This window comes from Falco naumanni, chromosome Z, assembly GCF_017639655.2.
Source record: "Falco naumanni isolate bFalNau1 chromosome Z, bFalNau1.pat, whole genome shotgun sequence".
Classification (NCBI taxonomy): domain Eukaryota; kingdom Metazoa; phylum Chordata; class Aves; order Falconiformes; family Falconidae; genus Falco; species Falco naumanni.
Window position 1 is genome coordinate 20,555,169 of NC_054080.1, and position 20,172 is coordinate 20,575,340.

The 20,172-nt window shown below is 38.3% G+C and overlaps 1 protein-coding gene across 1 annotated transcript in view; it reads left to right on the plus strand.

Moving 5' to 3' along the window:
- The window catches only part of PRR16 (proline rich 16), a 165,608-nt gene that overhangs the window by 100,300 nt on the left and 45,136 nt on the right, over positions 1–20,172 (plus strand). The window contains 2 exon segments of the mRNA XM_040580857.1: positions 8,167–8,379; positions 8,381–9,060. Of these exon segments, the coding sequence (XP_040436791.1) occupies positions 8,167–8,379; positions 8,381–8,926 (759 nt within the window). The 3' untranslated portion in view covers positions 8,927–9,060.

Consider the following 20,172-nt stretch of genomic DNA (forward strand, 5'->3'; position numbering starts at 1 on the left):
AAAGACATTCATCATGTATTTGATTAAAAAAAATGCACAAAAAAGCACGAGGCTGAGAAGGCTTGCATAGCTGTGGTTTTCCAGGACAGCTACAGCTTAGGTATTACACAAGTCCATGAAGGACTTTGCCTATAAAAGCTTCTGTGTTTCTTAAACAGAAAGAGGAGTGGGTAGTATATCCATATAATGAAAGTGGGAAACGGCAGGATATTTCAGTTGCTATAAGTTTATATGAGTTCAAGCAGAAACAGGCATGTTCATGGTAGGTAAGTATCTCAAGATCTGCTTAATGCAAATTATGTTAAGATGTCCTTGAGTTAGCAATTGTTTGAGACTGAGATGAGATGACTTTTCTGTTCTTACGTTCTTGACTGGGCATCTGCTTTTTGTAGTTTTTCACAATATTGTAATATGTAGACCACTTATCTCCCCTAGTACAGCTCTTCTTTTGTCTTCTTTTTGTGATTTTTTTGGCTTACACAACTTCATAAACCTGCTTCTTGTCTAAATTTGGTTCCATTTCTCCTTGACCTGGAAGCTATATTCACTGGGGATGGGGAGCAGTGTAGAGAAGTTAGCAGTAGCAATTGCAAAAGGTACCACCATGGGTGACTGGAGCTGTAATATAAGCACCTAAGAACAGAGTCTTATTGTGATGTTATGCAGCTTCAACTGTAGAAGGAAATACTGGCGCTCTCTCACTCTGAATAAGGATATGCCTTTCATTTGTTAGCTCTGTGGGGGTTCAGGATTTCTGGGCAAAGACTTGATGGGGAAAAAGCTTCACTTGTGTCCTTAGTTAGATTGAATGCTCATTTTTGTCAACAAGACTAGTAACTCTACAGGAAATAATGAGCTAAGATGACAAGAAGGTAAATAGTTTGACAGCTTGTCTTAAAGGTTCCTTTAGTAATTATTGCAAGTGAACAATTTCTTGTAGGATTAGAGATGCAATCATAAGGTATTAGAGCTACAGACCTAGCATGTTTGACACTTCCTTACTTACAGACGAGTAGCCTCTTTGTGATGGCACTGATTGCTGTTTTGTTGTCAATAACATCATTCTTCTGGCTTGTTACATAGTTAATTTTTGCATGTACGATGCAAAATATATTCCTGTCAAACTGCAAGTTTTCAGAATTGCTTCAAAAATAATGAAACTAAGACATTTTGACTACACTTATTTGTAATTAAATAATACCATGTAATTTTGTTTCTTTACACAATATTTCTTTTAGTTCAAAGTAAGAAAGCAAATACCTGTGCTAGTGTCATGACTTGACTTGATTTTGCTCGATTTAAAATCAAGATCAGTGTCTGTCTATAACTATTCATTTTCTAGAAAACTTCCAGCAAGCCGTTAAATCAAATCTCATAGCTGCACACTGCTGTGATATATTACTAAACAGTAATACCACAGCTAAGTACCATTTCAGTTTTGCTTATGCAGCTTTGTTGATCAGTATTAGCCTGTACAGAAGTAAGTAATTTAAAAAAAAAATCTTACTCGTAAATCCATGTGAAAATTTGAAGAACATACAAACCAGTGAAAATGGCTGGACATCTTAGGAAAAAAAATATTATTTGGAATTTTGTGAACTTGGAATTTTATGAATCTTTAAGAGTATATTGCTTTTATTTCTGAAAAGCAATTTGCTTGTTTATTCAAGAGTTGGAAAAAAGTACGACAGTTGTCTGTGGTGGATTGAGTGTAGCTAGTGGTTTAGATATTCACTGAACATCAGTACTTTACTGTCTTGCTTCCTGCTGCCTTTAAACAGGAGGAGAAACAAACCTGGTGAAACGTTTATTGTAAGGAGATAAAACTCTCAATAGATTACATGTGTTTGTGGGTGTGTATGTACCACAAAGTCACACAAAAAGAGGCACTGCTAAAAGTGTTTGTGACTATTTGTACATACTCTTTTCAGAGAAGTTTAGGGATACGTTGAGAAGTAAAAGAAACTGGTACTTTCTGTGTCATGTTTTAGTCTTTATTATTGCCACGTTAGATTCTTATAATGAGATCTTGACATCCAGGAAGAAATACAGAGTTTTGAGTATTAGTCTAATCACATTAGGATATTCACCCGTAGAAGTGCATTAGCAGAGGGGGTAAAAGCCAGACAAATGTTGTAAAGTGTAACCCAAACCAATGGAAAAACTAGGCTAGCATAGGCTGGTTTTGATAACGACGACACATTTTCTTGGATGAGATTCTCAGTCACTTTAAACAAGGAAGGACTGCAGTTTGACCTCAGTGGAAAACCAGTACTTTATGCTAGCTCTGTATTTGTAGGCAATTTAATGTAAGAGTTTGATAACGTTGAGGGATAGAGGTAACTGCAGGGTATCTTTGCATTGCAGGTTGTTTGAAACATCAATGTCTTCCTTTGGTTTTCCTTCCCCCCACCCCCCACACCCACCCCCCTTTATACTGGGTGTGGGTAGTATCTATAACCTTTTGTCCTCCTTATTTTGATAGTACTGATTCATTCTCCGTATGCCGATGGTTGCAGCACAGAATTTCTGAGTCTAAATTCACGTTGGTAAGGGTTTTTTTCAGTAGTACATAACCTGATCTTACCCCTGACAAGGAGCTTTACCCTTTCTCTAAGAGTTTCATAAGCTGTGCACTCCGGAGAGAGAGGAAAGTTGTCTCCAAATAGTAATCTTAAGTCTCAATGTCCTTATGATTTTATCTTACAAATGTCACACAATTCATATTAATGTTTAATCGTAGTGAGATGGGAATAAGATCTCATGTAATGTTACTATAGATCCTACATATTGTATAAATCTAAAAGTTATGTGTATAAGCTTCTGTAGGCAGTCTTTCTCACAAACGTTCCTAGAACTTTAGCCATTATCTCAAATATTTGTTCAGCTCCTTGTGAGATATGCTCTTACATGGCTGCCTTTTTTTCCCTAGTTTTCTTTACACTGTTCTTTTGCTCTCGGGAATCATGTTTACAATATTCATCCATTCATACACTTCGTTTTCTTCAACTTCTATGCTGTATTGCTCGAGTGTATCCAGAGTGCAACCACTGCTTTATTTTTCACTCCCATTCTAAAATCCAGTGATCTTGCCTCATTGCCTACTCTTAGGAACTACTACCAAACTACTACCTGGCAAGTTGTCAGCTTGAGGTAGTCCTTGGTTACTTCATGTTTGTTTTTCTTCTCCTGATGGCAGTATGTCAGCTCCTTCACAGGTACTGTATTTCATTTGTGTCCTCTCTGGAGTCTGGAGTTCTCACATCCACATGTGTTCTTTGATGAGTTACTAACATTTTTTTATTCTTTTTTTTTTTTTTTGTGTGTGTGTGTCGTTTTGTCATTTGTACTTCTTTGGTGGATACTATTAATAGCATTTATTTAGCAGAATATTAACAATGAAATTATCTAACAAAATTAAGCATAAATTTCAGATTTAACTACAGATCTGTCATTTTCTCTTTGCTTCATTTTATTTTCATTCTTTAGTTTTCTGTGTCTAATTCAAACCTGAACGCTCTTGAAGCAGAGAGAAATGTGTTATTTTGCCTGTCTGTAAAACATCTCAAGCATCCATGACATTCTCTGAAGATCTGGTTTTACTGGTATGAGGAAAGTACCCCTGATGACTTCTAACCATCTTTTCAATGATATATTTCTACACTCTTTTAAAATTGAAATTATTAGTTTGAATATCTTGAGAAAACCTTTTGGAATTTGTATTTTTTAGAATAAAAATTACATGTGTTTTAGAAGTTAGTGTATTGACAAGCAAGAACTGAACAGCAGTAGTAGTCATTTGCTTTAGCAAAGATCTGTGATCTTCCTACATTCATACAACACTAATTTTTCCATTGAAGCTGTTCTTGTAGTTGGGTACTCAACAAGGAGGCAGCTTACGAGGTTAGTCAGCCCCTGTAAGATAAGTGATTTAGAAGCACTGGTGCACTTGAGCGCTTGACTGTTTCCTAACTGAGATGGTAGTAATTAACATTTTTTACTCAAATCTAGGTTTGATTGTCTACATAAAAATTTAAAAGAACAAGAAAAGACAAAATAATTGTGAGTCGTAACTCTTAATTCTACTTTTGTTGATTTTATTGGGTTTTGGTGTGTTGTTTTTTTTTTTTTTTGTAAACTGCTGTTAGCTAATTTTGGTTTTTAAACTGTTTTCAGTTTAGGTAGAAATGAGGTTTAAATTATGTCAGTTGATTGCTAGTTCTAAATGGTGATTGTAAATTCTTATGTACATATTCTAGAGATGCTGTTCACCTGTCTTGTTTGAGCATTACTGGAAAGAGGCTTGTGTGTCTGCATAATAAATTAAAAGGACAAGAAAATACAAAATAATTTGCAATCAGTAAACTGGATGTGAAGGATAAATGTAATATCTACATTAAACCTTCCTTTATCCAAAGAATTGGTTTTTCTCCTCATTGTGTGGTAAAGATACCCAGTTGTAAAAAAAAAAAAAAAAATCTAACCAAAAAAACCCACCATCTAAAAGCTCCATGCATACTTCTAAGGATAAAGTGATGCTATAAGCAGAGATTTGCCTTGTCAAACGGTGTAGATTTCAGGATAAAATATTTTGGTCTGAACATGTGTTAACAGACTGACTAATTTCTTGGGATCATCTAGAGAATCCCACTCCATCCCCGCAGGGCACCTAATATTGTCCAGTAACAACCCAGAAAGGGGGCAGGAATAAGCTGACATCCTAGTTCATTCAGGAGTGTCACACCAGATCCGATAGAGCTTGAAGCCTCAGCATATTGCTGGCGGGGGAGAAGTGGGCATCTCTGCAGAGCTCAAATCTGATTAATGGCTAAAGAGCTCCTGAGGCTATAAAAGGATATCTCCCCCATGCTTGTACATGTGAATCAAGTCCTGTTTTACACCAGGACTGAAAAAAGGGCAGATACTGTACAACTAGAGCAGCTTTTTGCCTTTCTTACTTCCATAGGAAGTGTGTTGTGAAATGGAGGCTATTGTTTTCAACCTGCTTTTTTTTTTTCTTCTTTTTTTTTTTTTTTTTTTTTTTTTTAAACTCAGGTTCACTGTGTTAATCATTGGTTCTCTGTTACTTTTTCATCTTACTTGATTTTTTTCTTCTGGGACAAAAAAGAGCAAAAGAAGATAACAGTAAACGGAATCACAACTTGAGGTGGGAGTGAATCCGGACAGTTAAATTGTGTTGTTATGTCACACCCATTTTGTGCTGGTTTTATATTTTACAAATGGATAAGTGACAAAAAAATTCTGATGTGTACTACACATTTGCCCAGAGGGCAAGAGATAGTCATTTAAATTCAAGGACAGTTCATAACAGACTTTCCAGTTACTCTTGAGAAAATTTTTGCACTGTCAGAACAGTTTGAATGGATGCAAATATTCTCACCACAAGGGTCTGCCACTTTATGACATGTGTGCTGCATAATTACAGCTATATCCTCACAGCACCAGTGGAATACCACCTCTAATGTATCCATCTCAAAATAAGGTTTTGTTTCTGTTGAATTACATTGTATGAAATAGCTTTACTTTGTGAAGTGTGGAACAGGGATGATCTTTGTTGCATACGAGGCCTAAAGCAAAGCCACCATTTGTGACTGGTTCTGCAGGAAGAAAAAATACACAAAATTATTAGAATTTTGTCTGCCTTAAAAAGGCATTAAAATGCATTTTTTTTTACTTTGTTTTCATTTTTATTGGGAATTTGATATTGGAAATTGTAAGTGAGTGACTTTTATTAAGGTAAGGAAAATTTATTATGTTGTTTGCGTAATCTCCATGAGATTTATCCAATAGCCAGTTGTGCAATAACTGTGTCGGTGGTATGTGACTTTCTTTTTCCTCGTATGTGCCATGTTAGTTTCTAAGGTTCTGTATCCTTCGATAAGGGCTATCATGGTAGGAAACAGAAGAATACAAATATTATGTTTTGTTGGAATAAGACAGTTGCAAAAGAAACCAATTTTTGTTCTTGGCTTTTTAATACAGCTTTTATTAAACAATGTGAAGCAACTAAATATTATAATTTAGTATTATCTGATACTGTATTATAGGCCAATGTACTGTCACCTGTACAAGCTATGCAGTGCTTCTGTGTTGAACATCCTTACGGATATGTTTTTCCTTTCTCTCTTGCATGCAGCTGTTTAATGGCTTTTTTTGTTCCTTTTCTTGCCAAGGAGATTCTTTGGCTTATGTTGCATCAATCCATTCTGTAATTGTTATAGTTTATTAAAAGACTACATACTGGATTTTAGGAGAGGATTCAGTAGTGTATTTAGCCTGAAATGCAACATGGTATTGGACTTTGAATAGTGAATAAATGAGTGGTTGTTTTGGTCTTTGAGAGAAAAAGTAAGGTAATTTTTTTTCAAAGGTGTTTGAAAGCTCTCCTTCTGAATCATTGCTATCTGCATGTTTGCAGCTTTTAGGAGGAAGGCAGTGAACTGAATGGGTGCATATGGATCCTTATGAGTTTTATATTACACAACTCTTAGCTACAGTATGAGCAGTGAAAGTTAAAGTGCTCATACATTCTGTGGTGCTTTTGCTTTCATTATTCACTGTTTACCACTGGGCATGTGAGCGAGTTACTAGAGTGACTGAATAAAGAGTCGCTGCCCTCAGTAATTACTTTTTTCATAGTTAACATGTGGTTTACACTCCTCTAAAACAGGTGTACTTTGAAATCAGTATAATTTGGACCAAATTATTGAAAGCAGGAACTAGAAATTAAAGCCTTAAAAGGGTAAGAGGGATTGACTCAGTGGTGCAACTGGGGGCATCTAGTTTCATTTCAGATACACGCAGATGCCCCCTCCAGTTCTCCTTCCAGAATGTCACAGATCTCCTCTAAGGACCCAAGCAATGGCACAAGCTCTTTATTCATGCACCAAAGTTTGCTAGTACACTTCAGCCACTAATTACTTTATGTATCTCTTGTGAGGATGTAAAAAAAGATCAGTTTTTAATGTGTGCTTACGTCCTGTGATGTGTGTTGTAGTTACTATAGGTTATAATTACAGTTGTTCAGCAAAATGCAGTTTTCAGGAAGGACTTTTAATTGCTGTGTGGCAAACTTTCACTACCCACAAAAGACATCATCAGTTGCCTGTCCTATAAAAAACTGGGTAGAAGAAGGGAGTCTGGAAGACTAGAAGAGATCAAACGTTGTAGAATCTACAGACAGAAGTATGAGAGGTAGAGGAAATCTTAGAATGGAGTGCATAAGTTAATAAGTGCTTGTAACTTTGGAGACAAAGCTACTTCTCTTTTCTTGCAGCAAATGCTATTTCAGGATTGCTTCAGAGGATTTCAGATCTTAAGGAAAATATTCATAAAGGGAGATAATGCAGTCTAATACAAGAAGGAAGTTGCTGCTTTCTACCTTATTTATATTAAAAAAAATGTCAGGAAAGAATGTACCAAGCTTATGATTGTAGATGTATAATGTCACCTGTACGACATGCACACTTAAATCTAGACTGTGTGAAAGGTCAGAGCTGAAAGAAACTCTATGGAAAAGTTTAGATTCAGAAGCTGTCATGTAGAAGCTAAAGTTAAATAGTTCAGTCTCCTCCTGCACTGGAAGGCAAAGCATAATATTGGAGGATTAGAGTGCACTCACAATGATATTGCCAAGTAAATCCTAGAGGGAAGGAAACGGAATTTCATTCCAGAGTGTTTCCAGTTAGGTTTCTTTTGTATTCAGGTGATAAGCTAGTGAACAAGCCAACTCTCCTTCTTCTCCTTCTTCTCCTTCTTCTTCTTCTTCTTCTTCTTCCTCTTCTTCCTCTTCTTCTTCCTCTTCTTCTTCCTCTTCTTCTTCCTCTTCTTCTTCCTCTTCTTCTTCCTCTTCTTCTTCTTCTTCTTCTTCCTCTTCTTCTTCTTCTTCTTCTTCCTCTTCTTCTTCCTCTTCTTCTTCCTCTTCTTCGTCTTCATTTTCTTCTTCATCTTCTTTTTGTTATTGTTAATGTTGTTATTATTATCATCATCATCATGTTGGCAAAAAAAAAAAACAGATAATGGTCAAAAATGCATGGATGCTTCAGTTCTGGGAAGGACAAAACTGATAGTGAAGAGTTCTTTTGGTTTTCTGTGCCTTCACTGAGGCAAGCTTTTCTCACCATTTTCACTCTGGCTGTTGCGCAGGTGGTTGACCAGATTGACACACTGACATCTGACCTGCAGCTGGAGGATGAGATGACAGACAGTTCCAAAACGGACACGCTGAACAGCAGCTCCAGCAGTGCAACAGCTTCCAGCTTGGAGAAAGTCAAAGTGCGGGGCAGCGCGCCGCTCATCAAGCCACCCGCACACCCCTCGGCTATCCTCACTGTGTTGCGGAAGCCAAATCCGCCCCCGCCCCCCCCCGCGACTGACACCCGTCAAGTGTGACGAGCCTCTGAGGCTGCCTCCTTCAGCCAACCCTGTCAAGACTAATGGTACCCTGCTGCGAAACGGGGGCTTGCCAGTGGGGCCCAACCGCACCCCAAATGGAGATATATGCTGTATACCAAACAGTAATTTGGAGAAAGTTGCGATGCAGCCTCTGATGCACAGACCTGAGAAAGAGCGGGGTCCTCAGCCAGGAGCCAGGGAACGGGTACGATTTAGTGAAAAAGTGCAGTACCACGGCTATTGCCCTGACTGTGATGTTCGGTATAACATTAAAAACAGGGAGGTGCACTTGCACAGTGAGCCTTCCCGCGCTGTGGGAAAGCTGTCGCATCAGTGCCCTCCTCTGCCGCCTCCCCCACCTCCACTGCCTCCGTTTCCTCTGGAAAATGGAGGGTTGGGGATAAGTACTAGTAATAGCTTTCCTCCTCCAAGACCTGCGACTGTGCCTCCACAAACTGCACCAAAACCCCAGAAGACCATCTTGAGGAAGTCAACCACTACAACAGTGTGATGTATGCCACTTGAAACAACTCTGTTTTTTCCTATATATAAAAATAAATAGGTAATGAGCACTTTCTACTTGAGCAATAAAAAGACCCAATGTATTACTCCCTGTGTCCAGTGAAGTGGCATAAAAATCACATGGTAAGTACAAAGAGGAATGCTTGCTGATGTTGATCTTACTTGTACTCACCAAAAAATGTCATTATGGCAAAGAATGCTGAAAAAATGTTCATGCTTTAGTTCATAGGTTGCAGACATCTATTGCACTTTAGTAACTTTATCGTAGTTTAAAAGACAATGAAAAGATAAGTTCAGTCTGAAAATACTGAGTGGTGATTTGTGGTAGATGTCGGTCTACCTGATATAAGGGAATAACTGTTGCTCCCAGGTTTTGGGAAACTTCCTATTCCTAGCAGGTACCTTTCAAAATGTCATTTGACAAAGCAAAGTGGAGGACCGGATAACAGCTTTTGACTGAATTCCAGCAAATGCATTTTTCTCTGTCTGACTGCTTGAGCAAAGGCATTGTGTGTGGAGTGGTGCAATAGGAGGTAATCATCAGACTTTCAGGCAGCTTGATCTTTGGTGATGAAGTAAATAAAAAAAATGAAAGGTATGTTGACATGTCTTTGGAAAACTGAATTATCCTGCATTTTGGTTCTTACTTGCTCAAAGTGCCACAGCCAAGGTGAAGTAACAGTTTTCAGATGAGCAGGGATAGACCCATTCAGTTTGCCCCCTATTTCCACTGCTCCATTTGCAAAATGGTAGTAATATTTTATATCACATCTGATGGCAGTAGATTAAACCAATAAAGTGCAGTCCAGCGTTTTTCATAAAGCCTTTGTCTGGTGCAAATCTCTTTTAGAAGGCAAAGAAAATTTTGCCTAAGGCCTTCAGGGACATCCACTTAATTCATGTAAAGAGCTTTGAAGTTGAATAGCTCTGTACAATTACGAAGCATTAACATGCAAAACAAGATATTGTACATGTTATCACATTTTGATGGTGAACTCAATTAATATTCTTACTAGTTGAAACAAAGTCCTCAGTGGTTTTAATTATTTCATGAAAGAACATTCTTTTATTCTCACAAAGAGAATTGTTGGGACCTAGAGGTAAAAAACATCATATCAGGGAAGAAAATCTGACAATAAATCTGTTATTTACAAAAGTTGTGCCAAATTAATCTCAAATGGCCCAGCAGCAGATGCTGTATAAAAGCAGTATGCTTTTGAGCTGAAATGTGAAACACACTCCATGGCAAGAGACAAAACTAGACGAAACAGATTCTTAATTTAAATTTCCATTTACATGCAATAATAGCTATTAAACTGAAAATGAATCTTCAAGTTGTTTCCCTGTATATACACTATGGTACATTTTTAGTATTTAATTTAGTGAAATAATAAGAATAATCATAACAAAAATTCTAACAGATAGCTGCCCTTTGAAAAACTGTGCAGTAAACAAAGATTGTGTTTTTCGCAAATACACATACAGGGTCTAAGGCTTTGTGTTGTATTCCCTGCATAAAAGTGGCAAAACAAGAAAGTAGTTCTAAATGTTTAATCATGTTTTGTTTTACTGATGTGCTTTTCATGATGCACTTTACATTTTGTATTGTTTGAGTATACTTAACCTCATGTTATCAGTTGCCAAGTGAAGTCCTAGCACTTGCAGCAGGAGGCAGTAACTCATTCGGCACACATACAAGATCTTTGCTGCTGGAATGGAGTTTCTGTCAGGTGGATTCTGCTCAGACCTGGGACTCCACAGCACCTCCCTTGCTCACACATTGAAATTAACATTTAAAGTCACTGGGACAATGTGTGGACATATCCACACTGCATATCTACATTTTTTCTTTTGAAAAGAAAACTTTTGCTGTCTCTTTGACTTTATTGCTGCTGCGGAGATCATATACCAACTGTTATAAGCTAGTTTATTTTTTTTCCTTATTAAAAAAGCTACTGCATACAAGAAAATATGGGATAATGCAAATCAAACTGCATATTTTATAGGAAATATTTGTGTTTAATCTTAAAGGAAATTACACAAAATAATTTTAGGGGAGAGGGTCTTCTGTACATGTCTTACTTCACTTGGCTCAATTTTTCCAATATAAACTCATCTCTGAGAGCAGAGCACAGTATTTCTCCTCTGGATTCGGTCTCTGGGCTTGCTGGTGTCTCATGAACATGTTAGTACCTCCAAAGTACATGCTGTACTCTGTGGCTGTGTACTGATATACATGTGAATTTCAGTTTCATTGCAGTGTTAAGTTTACAGTTCTCAGCTCTGGAAAGTTCTAAGTGGCATCTGATTTTCAGCATTTCATGTTCAGTTTTGGTATCCAACATCTTCCGTCTCACACTTTGTCTTCTCTTTCAGAGACACACTCTTGTCTCTTTCCCCATGCCTCCTGATCACCCTTTCACAAACTGCTGCCCTTCTTTGTGCATTTTCATGGGTGAAAAGGTGCTGTGGTATAAAAACAAAAGATGCAGCTTTTCAAATGCAATGCTGCTTTTGGCCAGAAAGCCAGTTGCCAAATGTGAAGGAACTGCATTGTTCTTCTGCAAAGTTTGCTAACTCAGTCTTTCTTTAATGCACCAAAGTGTTCCAGGGTCTCTGTTAAATCATACTATGAACAGTGAATCAGTTCTCCTGTTTTAATGAGAATGTCTCTGGCCTGTGTCCGATTAGAAGGTATTTTTATAACCTTGTTATAAAAATAATTCACATTATTAGCATGACAAGAATAAAACTCAATTTAAAACAGGGAAATCTGCAATGCATGGGAAACAATTAACTTTAAGCTTTGGAGCACTGTCTGGAAAATTCTAATAAAAATGGCATAAGAAAGACTGCAATACTGTATTCAGCCAGCAGTGTTTTTTACATTTATATTAGGAACGCAGCCTCAGTGAAGCTTTTCTGAACACCTATAACACAGCACGTTTCACACCTTACTGAGGAAAACATAATCAACTAACCAGAACAGGATAGGAGTTGTCTGCCTTTGAAATATAAGTGTAGTGTATTTCTGATTGTGTTTAGTCTTTTGCAAAGATGTTAATACCTGAAAAACTGGAAGGCCAGTAACAGTACTCAGAGCTTTAACTCAACATTTGCCATCATTTCAGTTTTAATTCCCCAGAGGTATTTTAAAGTCTGAATTGTCCAGATCTAGACTTCTCAAATGTAGAAGGAGAAGGTGGTTTCTTTCAATTTAATGAAGGGCACAAGCTTAGGAATTGGATGCTTTGTAGGAAACGAACACAAGGAGAGTAACATCCCGTAAGAGTCCTTTTTAAGGACATAAGGTAAGAAACTTCAAAAAGATAATGGGTCTTTTTATCACCTAGTAAAAGTCATCCTTCTGTCTTGTCTTCTGGAGTTGTTACACCTTTCATCACATCATCCATTGTTCATAGGAACAGGAAGATTCCAAATCTTCATCCTCCTTTTTTATTATTAATTCAGTATTTTACTTAAAATGTTATGTGAAGTAAGTGCAGTAGATTACAACTCTTGTTAACTTCCTTCATATAAGCTGATTACTGGTTTGAAGTAAACAGAGTGCAATATGAATTCTCTAATTACCAGAGAGGGTTGTGTATGCTCTCTGGACCTGCTAAGATCTCTTTACTTCCCTGTTCTAATTATGGCTTTCCTTTCAATGATACCACAAACAGTAATTTTACATGTGGAGATAACATCATGCTATGGTTGCTACATCACTTGACTGATTTACTCTTAAAGTAGGCATGAGTATTGGGTGCATATTTTTACAGAGGCAGCGTTTCTCATTCATGGTTTGTGTATATTCTGTGAGCCGTGCTTTTTCAGGGGTATGCGTGTGTGTGGTGTGTGTGTGTGTAGAAGCAAAATACCTATCTGCTGTTCAAAGTAGTAACAATAATGAAAGCATCATGCTTAAAGCTGCAGTAAGGTATGTAAGTGAGGTATGTGCAAAGGCATGCAGTAGATCAAATGTCTATGGTAAACCATTGTAAGCGCAATATTTAGAATGCTTAATCTGAAAAATACTTGGCATCTATTGAATAACCACTTTGTATTTTGCAGGGCGATATGTGATATATAGCATGCAACAGCTACACTCTGCAGCCTAGCGTTTCTGAATCTGTTAGCACAGACCATGCAGTTCATAATGGAAGCAGCAGCAGCAGCACTGGTGTTACTGGCTCAGCATGCTGCAGCACAGTGCATACAAACTGCAGTTCAGCCTCATCTTTGTTTGCTGATGGCTTTTAAATGAAAAAAATTATCAGGGGTTTTCTCTAACTGTCCTGTTTTGTGGTGGAGAAGAGCCCAAGAGCCCAAGTCTCTTCATCAGTCATAATTTTGCCAAGTTATCTGTAGTAGAACATCTTGGTATAACTCTGGGGAGCACTTGCATTTCTGATCTTAAACAATTTGACATCTGACTGCCTCAAGTTGTTCAAAGACCTCTCCTGCTAGCTCGCACTGGAGCTGCTGAGATAAGTGGACTTGACTGGGTATCCTGCTGCAAGAGAGCAGCCTGTGCTTTGGTCAGCCTGTGCAAGTGTGCTACTTCTCTGTTTTTTCATGTTTGTTCATGCATGGCAAAGTTCCCATGTTGCTACGTTGTTGGAGGCTTTTGTTAAGTAACTGCATCATGCACTGTACCCATCAGCTGGGCTGTTGCATTTCAGTGGTGCAGGCAGGTGGGGCCACAGCTGTATTTAGTTTACCCAGTCTTTGTGATGCTGAATCTTTGGAAATGTTGAGGGAGAGTTTTCTTATTAATATAATCGGTCTCCTGTCAGGTTATAAAAATAAGTTGAGAACCTCTTCTACAAGTATGGCCAAGAGGAACTAGAACCTTCTGTATCTTGCAGGACTGTTTTAGTTATTGCAGGACTATGTATCTTTTATGGTATGAAAATGTGGTTTAGAGATAGATGAGAAAAAACTTGGGTCTGATCCAGTAAAAGAAGTAGAATGTAAATTGCACCCAAGAGCCAGCCAACAGCAGTGCTTCAGACAGTGAGTAAGACCAGGACCATTCTGCTGCCTTGCTTGGGGAAGATAAAGAGCAGAGCTCCAGAAGTTGCTGTAGCTTCTCCTCAAGAGAAGAGTTTTTTTCATCATCCTGAAATATTTGATGTATATACTAAGACTCTAAGGATCTGAGCAGTCTGCCTCACTGTTGGTTGTAAACTAGGAATAATAATAATAATTTATAATAATAATAAATTATATTTTTATAAGAGCTTTCTGATCGGAGATCTGTCCCTTCATGTTGTTTGCCTGATCTTTTGACTGACTTGTTTTGCAATCTTGCATGCAATAATGTGGCAAAAAATGTACATAAGAAGGGAAAGGTAACAGGTAAATTATGGAGGGTGGGGGGAAAGGAGCTTTAAACAAGTATGTTGTGTATTCAGTGACTACTTCCATCTCAGAGTTTCTTTTTCTCTTAAGTAGCATTATTACCATTATTTTAAACTTAATGTTGAATCACTTTAAGATAAGAGGGCAAGAAAAAAGCCTGTCAGTGGCAGAATTTTTCACAGAAGTTTTTATTTCCTTCCCAGTTCAATGTTGACTTTGCTAAGTAAAAGTTATTAATGCATGCTGGTCTCCTTCCTGGATAAATTAGTATGTGAAACCCAGAAGACGATGATAATATCGTTTTGTAAAAATCTCTAATCCCTACATAATGCTTTAATTTTCATTTTTTTGCCTATACAGTGATGATTGTGTACTGGAGCTACAAATTACGTTATCTTCTGTCACCAAGGAGTCACTAACGTACTTTAATTTTGACGGATGACTGTTTCACAATTGCAGTTTCACAATTTCAACATGATTATGTTTCAACTTTATAATGTTAATTTTGGTCTTCAAACCCATGTGAGACAAAACATTGTGTTTAGCAGTCATTAAGATGAACTACAGTCAACACCAGTGGAAGCTGACTTTTTGAACCAAAGCCAGTGTACTGTCCTCACACCCACTGCAAAAGGATTGATTGCAGAATCTTTGTGGTGCTACATAAAAAGCTGTTTGTTTGTATGTTCCAGTTTCTTCCTTGTTTATAAAAAAGATTCCGCAGTGACATCTGCTTTTGTAAATGTTAGATTTGCAAATACTTTGTATTAAGAAATACTAATTCATTGAAGATAATAGAAAACAAAAGAGAAACCTCACTGATTCACATAAGATCATGTATGTACGCTTATGAGAAAACTATAGCAGTAATTTATCAATAGTGTATAACAAAAAATATAGGAAGAAAGGCACTTATGCTACTACATAGTAATTGTTACAGATGAAAAGGCACTTCATTTGCATTGGACAGCAGTACATCTGTCTGTACTGATGAAATGTATGAAGGAAACGGGCTGGAGACAACTTCTAAGTTTATCCATATCTGTGTGGATCAGCTTCGTCAGACTGTGTGGTTAAACCAGTCCAGCTGAATCAGTACCAAAAAATGACCAGATAAGTGATTTTTGTTTTGCTTGCTTTCCTTCTTTTATTTTGGTTACAAGACAGTATGGGCCTTTCTGTATCTGTTAACAGAGGGTTATGGTTTTTTGTTTGTTTAAAGCATGGGGCATGCATATGCTTTTCAAATAGCACAGTGGGAGTAGTGGGCATAGCACAAGCAGAATCAGAAATAATAAAGCCAGACCATTCTGTCCATGCAGGAAACAGCAAAATAGACCTGTATTTGAAAACTGCCTCCGTTTACTCCAGAAGTTTTAAAGTACAGAGGTTTTGAAGAGTGTTCATAAATATGTCTGCTGATACCTTAACTTCTACTACATTACCTAGACAGAATAGTATTTGTAATGCTTCTCTCTTTTTAGCTCACTGACTACATAAAGAAATAAAAGTAACTTTTGCTATTCAGGATATAACTGAAAAATAAGGGTGATAGCCTCATTGAAAGTAGGTTCCTGTGCTAGAAGTGAAGGTAGAGAAATAATATAGAAAGCTAAGTGGTGTTCAACAGAACTTTTGTAAGTAGCGGTAGAGGGGATTTCTTTTACTAGCTGTATTAATGTAGACTGTATGGATGGATGAGCGAATGTATGAATGTAGGACCTGTTAATGGATGCATAGAAGACATGAGATTTAATAATATATAGTAAATAAGGAAAAGTGTGGTTAAGTGCTTTAAATCCTGTCCTGTGGGACAGAAAAAAGGGAGATTCTAGTGATTTAGTAAGACTTCAGTATCTCTGGGAATTGTCCTTTAGATACAGGACGAAAGAATGTCTGACGCATAGCTGCGCTGTGCAGGAGGAGTGCTGGGAGGCAATGACAAACATCTTCCTGGAGGGACTGTGTTCCTAGCACTGCAGCATATCTAGACCTGATGCTAAATCAGTTATGAGGGACATTGTATCTCAGTATGCCTTGCATAGCAAGATACGTCTGCAGGTCAGTATAGTAAGAAGGCGGTGCCTCGGTGCACTACAGAAAACACAAACCACACAATTTGCTCAGCCTAGGGTTTAATTCTACCAGAATTATTTAGTATTTGAGTAGTTTGAAAGTCTGGCTTTTTGTACCCTTCATTATCTTCTTCCCTATCCTCACTTTCTTTCTCCACAAATGCACAATAGCAGAAGGGTGGGATAAAGTTTGCTTCTAAGTGTTTAGCTTTATTTAATGTGGATTAATATGAACAAATGTTATTACATGTGACAATGAAAACACTTTATAAAGGATGTTCAGATACTTTCAGTTCACTTTTGACTGGAAACATGCCAGTCATCAACAGTCAGTGCTAGGAACGGAACAGGAGAGAAAAAAAATTACCTTTCCTGGCTTAGCATGCATTGACTCGTACTGGACAGCCAGTTTGATGCCCCATGCTATCACTGAGCTTATTTTTAAGCAGATGATTGTAACTAAGGTCTCTGTGGTTGTCTTAAACTGAAGGTGTTGTATTTCACAGATTGAAGGGCTGTGTCTGTCACAGCATTATGATCAGTGCTTTTCATCCTAAATATTCAGAATAAAGATTCTGACACCATCCTTCATGCTTCAATATTGGAGCAGAGAAGAGAGTAGGCATTTTTCATCATCTCTTTGAGCAACATCAAAAGCATCACAAACCTATGTAGTTTCTTGTCAGAACTGGCCTGGCCTTCTAGACTCTGATTTTAGCCTGAAGACTAAAAAGGCTGAGGTTCCCTGAGGCTCTCAACTTCCCACCAAAGTATTGGTAGCTCGGGAGGTCTGGTTTTATATATCATAAATCTATCAAAAGACTGAAACACTTCTTTCATCAAATAATTTTAATTGTATATTTGTTGCCATGATTTTAAATAACTCTTTATTGTTCTGAAGTGAAATAAAACTTCCATCAAAATGCTGTAATTCTCTACCAATACAAATACTCCTAGCTTATGTGCAGTCAGGTCTCTCAGGCAGCATATGTCATGGACAGGAATGACAGCTGCAAATGTAAGAACTGTCCTGTGTGTTTCCTAAGTGGAGTGTAGGATTGCTTGCTGCTCTCATATCACCCTTTATTTCCTCAATGGATGTTAACAGGTCATTGTGTACAAATCTGGAATTGCAATTTTCTTTCTGTGTTGGAAATCAAACCCTTATTTTTTTCATCTGTTTCCAAAGAGCTATAATACTCAATGTGTGGTTCATGCCAAGCAGTAACATTTAGGAAAGCAAGTTTTGCATACTCTAAATGTCCAAATACATGATCAACAAACATCTCTTAAAATATATTCATGGATAGGGCTTAAATGTGCTTAGATCTTCCCTTGAATGGAAACTAGGAACCAGGTATTTAAAATATCCTAATTTTGCTATTTTAAAATGCAAGGAAAAAATACAGAGTTTCTTTCATTCAGCAAGGTTTCCACTTGTCCAGATTTTAACCTCTAAGTGTGTAAGACTCCTGATAGAAATGGGTAATGACATCTCTGCCTCCAGAGAATTTACTAGTCCAGATTCAGGAAATATCTGACGCCATCAAGCTAATTTTATACTAGCTGACTTAGGAACAAGAAAGTATTAAAACTGGATGAACTGTATAAAGTTAGGTCCTCTGATAAAGTACATTTTTAATTTAGAGGGACCTAACAAAATAGAAAGATACTAAAGAAATAAATTAGACTTCTCACATTTAGTTATGTATACAATGATTTTAAATCTCAGTTTTCATTGAAACTGAGGCAAAAACAAGTGGTTTGGAGGACAAACAGATTACTGAATGCTGCTGAATACATGCCAAAAGTGGGAAGAGAAAGTAAAAGCAACATAAAAACACTTTACTGACTGGCCAAAATACACAGTTTATTTTAGCTTCAGAACGGTAAAGTGTTAAAAATACAAAAAGTTTGTGTTTTACTGCAAGATACATGGTAGAGGTTAACATACGTACTCAATCAACTTTGTGCAACAGAACTAGACAGAGGAGCTGAAAGTGGATAGTATGTCTTGACTTCCCCGTGTTTTTCCATTGCGATAAGTATTATGTATTTGACTGTTGCTCTGTAATCGTTTATAGTTGATGTGCTTCTGCCAGGCAGCTTTGCAGCTGTACAGCCGTGGTCTGGTGCAGACATGCAGTCCTGGTGACATACCGGTTCAATTAGTCTGTGTTTCTGGGTGTCTGTGTTCAGGTTGCCATTGCCAGGTGCACCAGGCAATGCCTGTTCTTCCCCAGTGGAAGTGGAAGGCCTGGGAAAAGCATCCCAGGCACTGCTGAATCCCATCTATCTGCTGTTTTTATGTCTCAGCTTGGACACAACCAAGCTTCTCATAGAAGGAACAAGACTTCTTAGGAGTCCATTATTAACCCTGGTCTTACTGTAGGCCCACTTCATAGTACATTCTGTCATTCCAGTCACAGGCAGTGTTATTGGAAGAAACAGACAGACTCAGCCAATTAGTATGTGGCTCCATGGCTGGTGTCACTGCCAGAATTTGGGGGGTTTTGATAATGGGATAGTCTACACAGTACCAGGCCTACTGGCGTTGGATGGGATTCATCTTTCTCAAAGGGGGAAGAGGGTCTTTGCTCCTGAGCTATCAGGGCTGATTGACAGTTTTAAACTAGACTTGAAGGGGGAGTTGAAGGGATAATATCAGGCTCACCCATGACAAGCCGTGGGATGGCATACCAAGGTTAGATGGACTGGATGCTAGTGAGGGCCCTCAGGCTGTTGGTCTGTGGCTTGCTGGGTACACTGGAGCACACTTGAAGCGTTACAGTGATGAGCCAAGGGCTTGTGAGGTAATAGATGCCAGCAGGGAACACTGGTAAAATACCTTGAAGGAACTAAGGTGTGTTCCTCTAGAAAGGTGACATGGCCCAGCTAAAGTGCCTTTACACCAATGCACACAGCATTGGCACCAAACAGGAGGATCTGAAAGCCTCTGCTGCTAGAAAGCTGTGACTGGAGTGTGGCTGTCTGTATCTACAAACTGTTCAGAAGGGACAGGCAAGGAAGGAAGGATGAAGGGGTTGCCACCTATGTCAAGAACTGGATAGATTGTGAAGAGCTGTCTCTGAAGAACAGCCATGAGCAGGTTGAAAGAATTAGAGACTGAGGCAACAAATGGAACCTTGTGGCTGGTGTTTGCTACAGGCTGCCCAGTCAAGGGGAGCCTATTGGTGAAGTCATCTTACTCCAGCTGCAGGAAGCATCGCACTCACAGGCATTCATCCTGATGGTGGATTTCAACCACCCCAACATCTGCTGGAAAAGTAGCATGGAAGCTGTAGGTAATCCACCAGACTCCTGAAGTGCATCAAGAATATACTTAAGCCAGGTAGTAGACAGCCCTGACAGAGGGGATGCATTACTGAACCTGTTGGTCACCACTGCAAGTGAGCTAATAGGTGATGTCAAGACTGGAGGCAGCCTGGGCTGCAGCGATCATGTGGTCATGGAGCTCACAATCCTGAGGGATATGGGTAAAGTCAGGACCCTGAATTTAAGGAAAGTAAACTTTTAGTTGTTCAAGGAGTTAGTTGATGGGACCCCCGGGAAACTGCCCACAGGGACAAGGCAGCAGAACAGAGATGGCAGATTTTTAATGTCTACGCTCTACGCTCTGTTCTGTAGAGCGTAACATCTCTTGATCCCCAATGTAAGAAATCAGGACAGAAACAAGAGACTGGCATGGCTGAGTCAAGACGTGCTAGTCAAACGAAAGGGCAAGAAGAAAATGTACAGGCAGTGGAAGCAAGGACACGTATGCTGAGAAGAA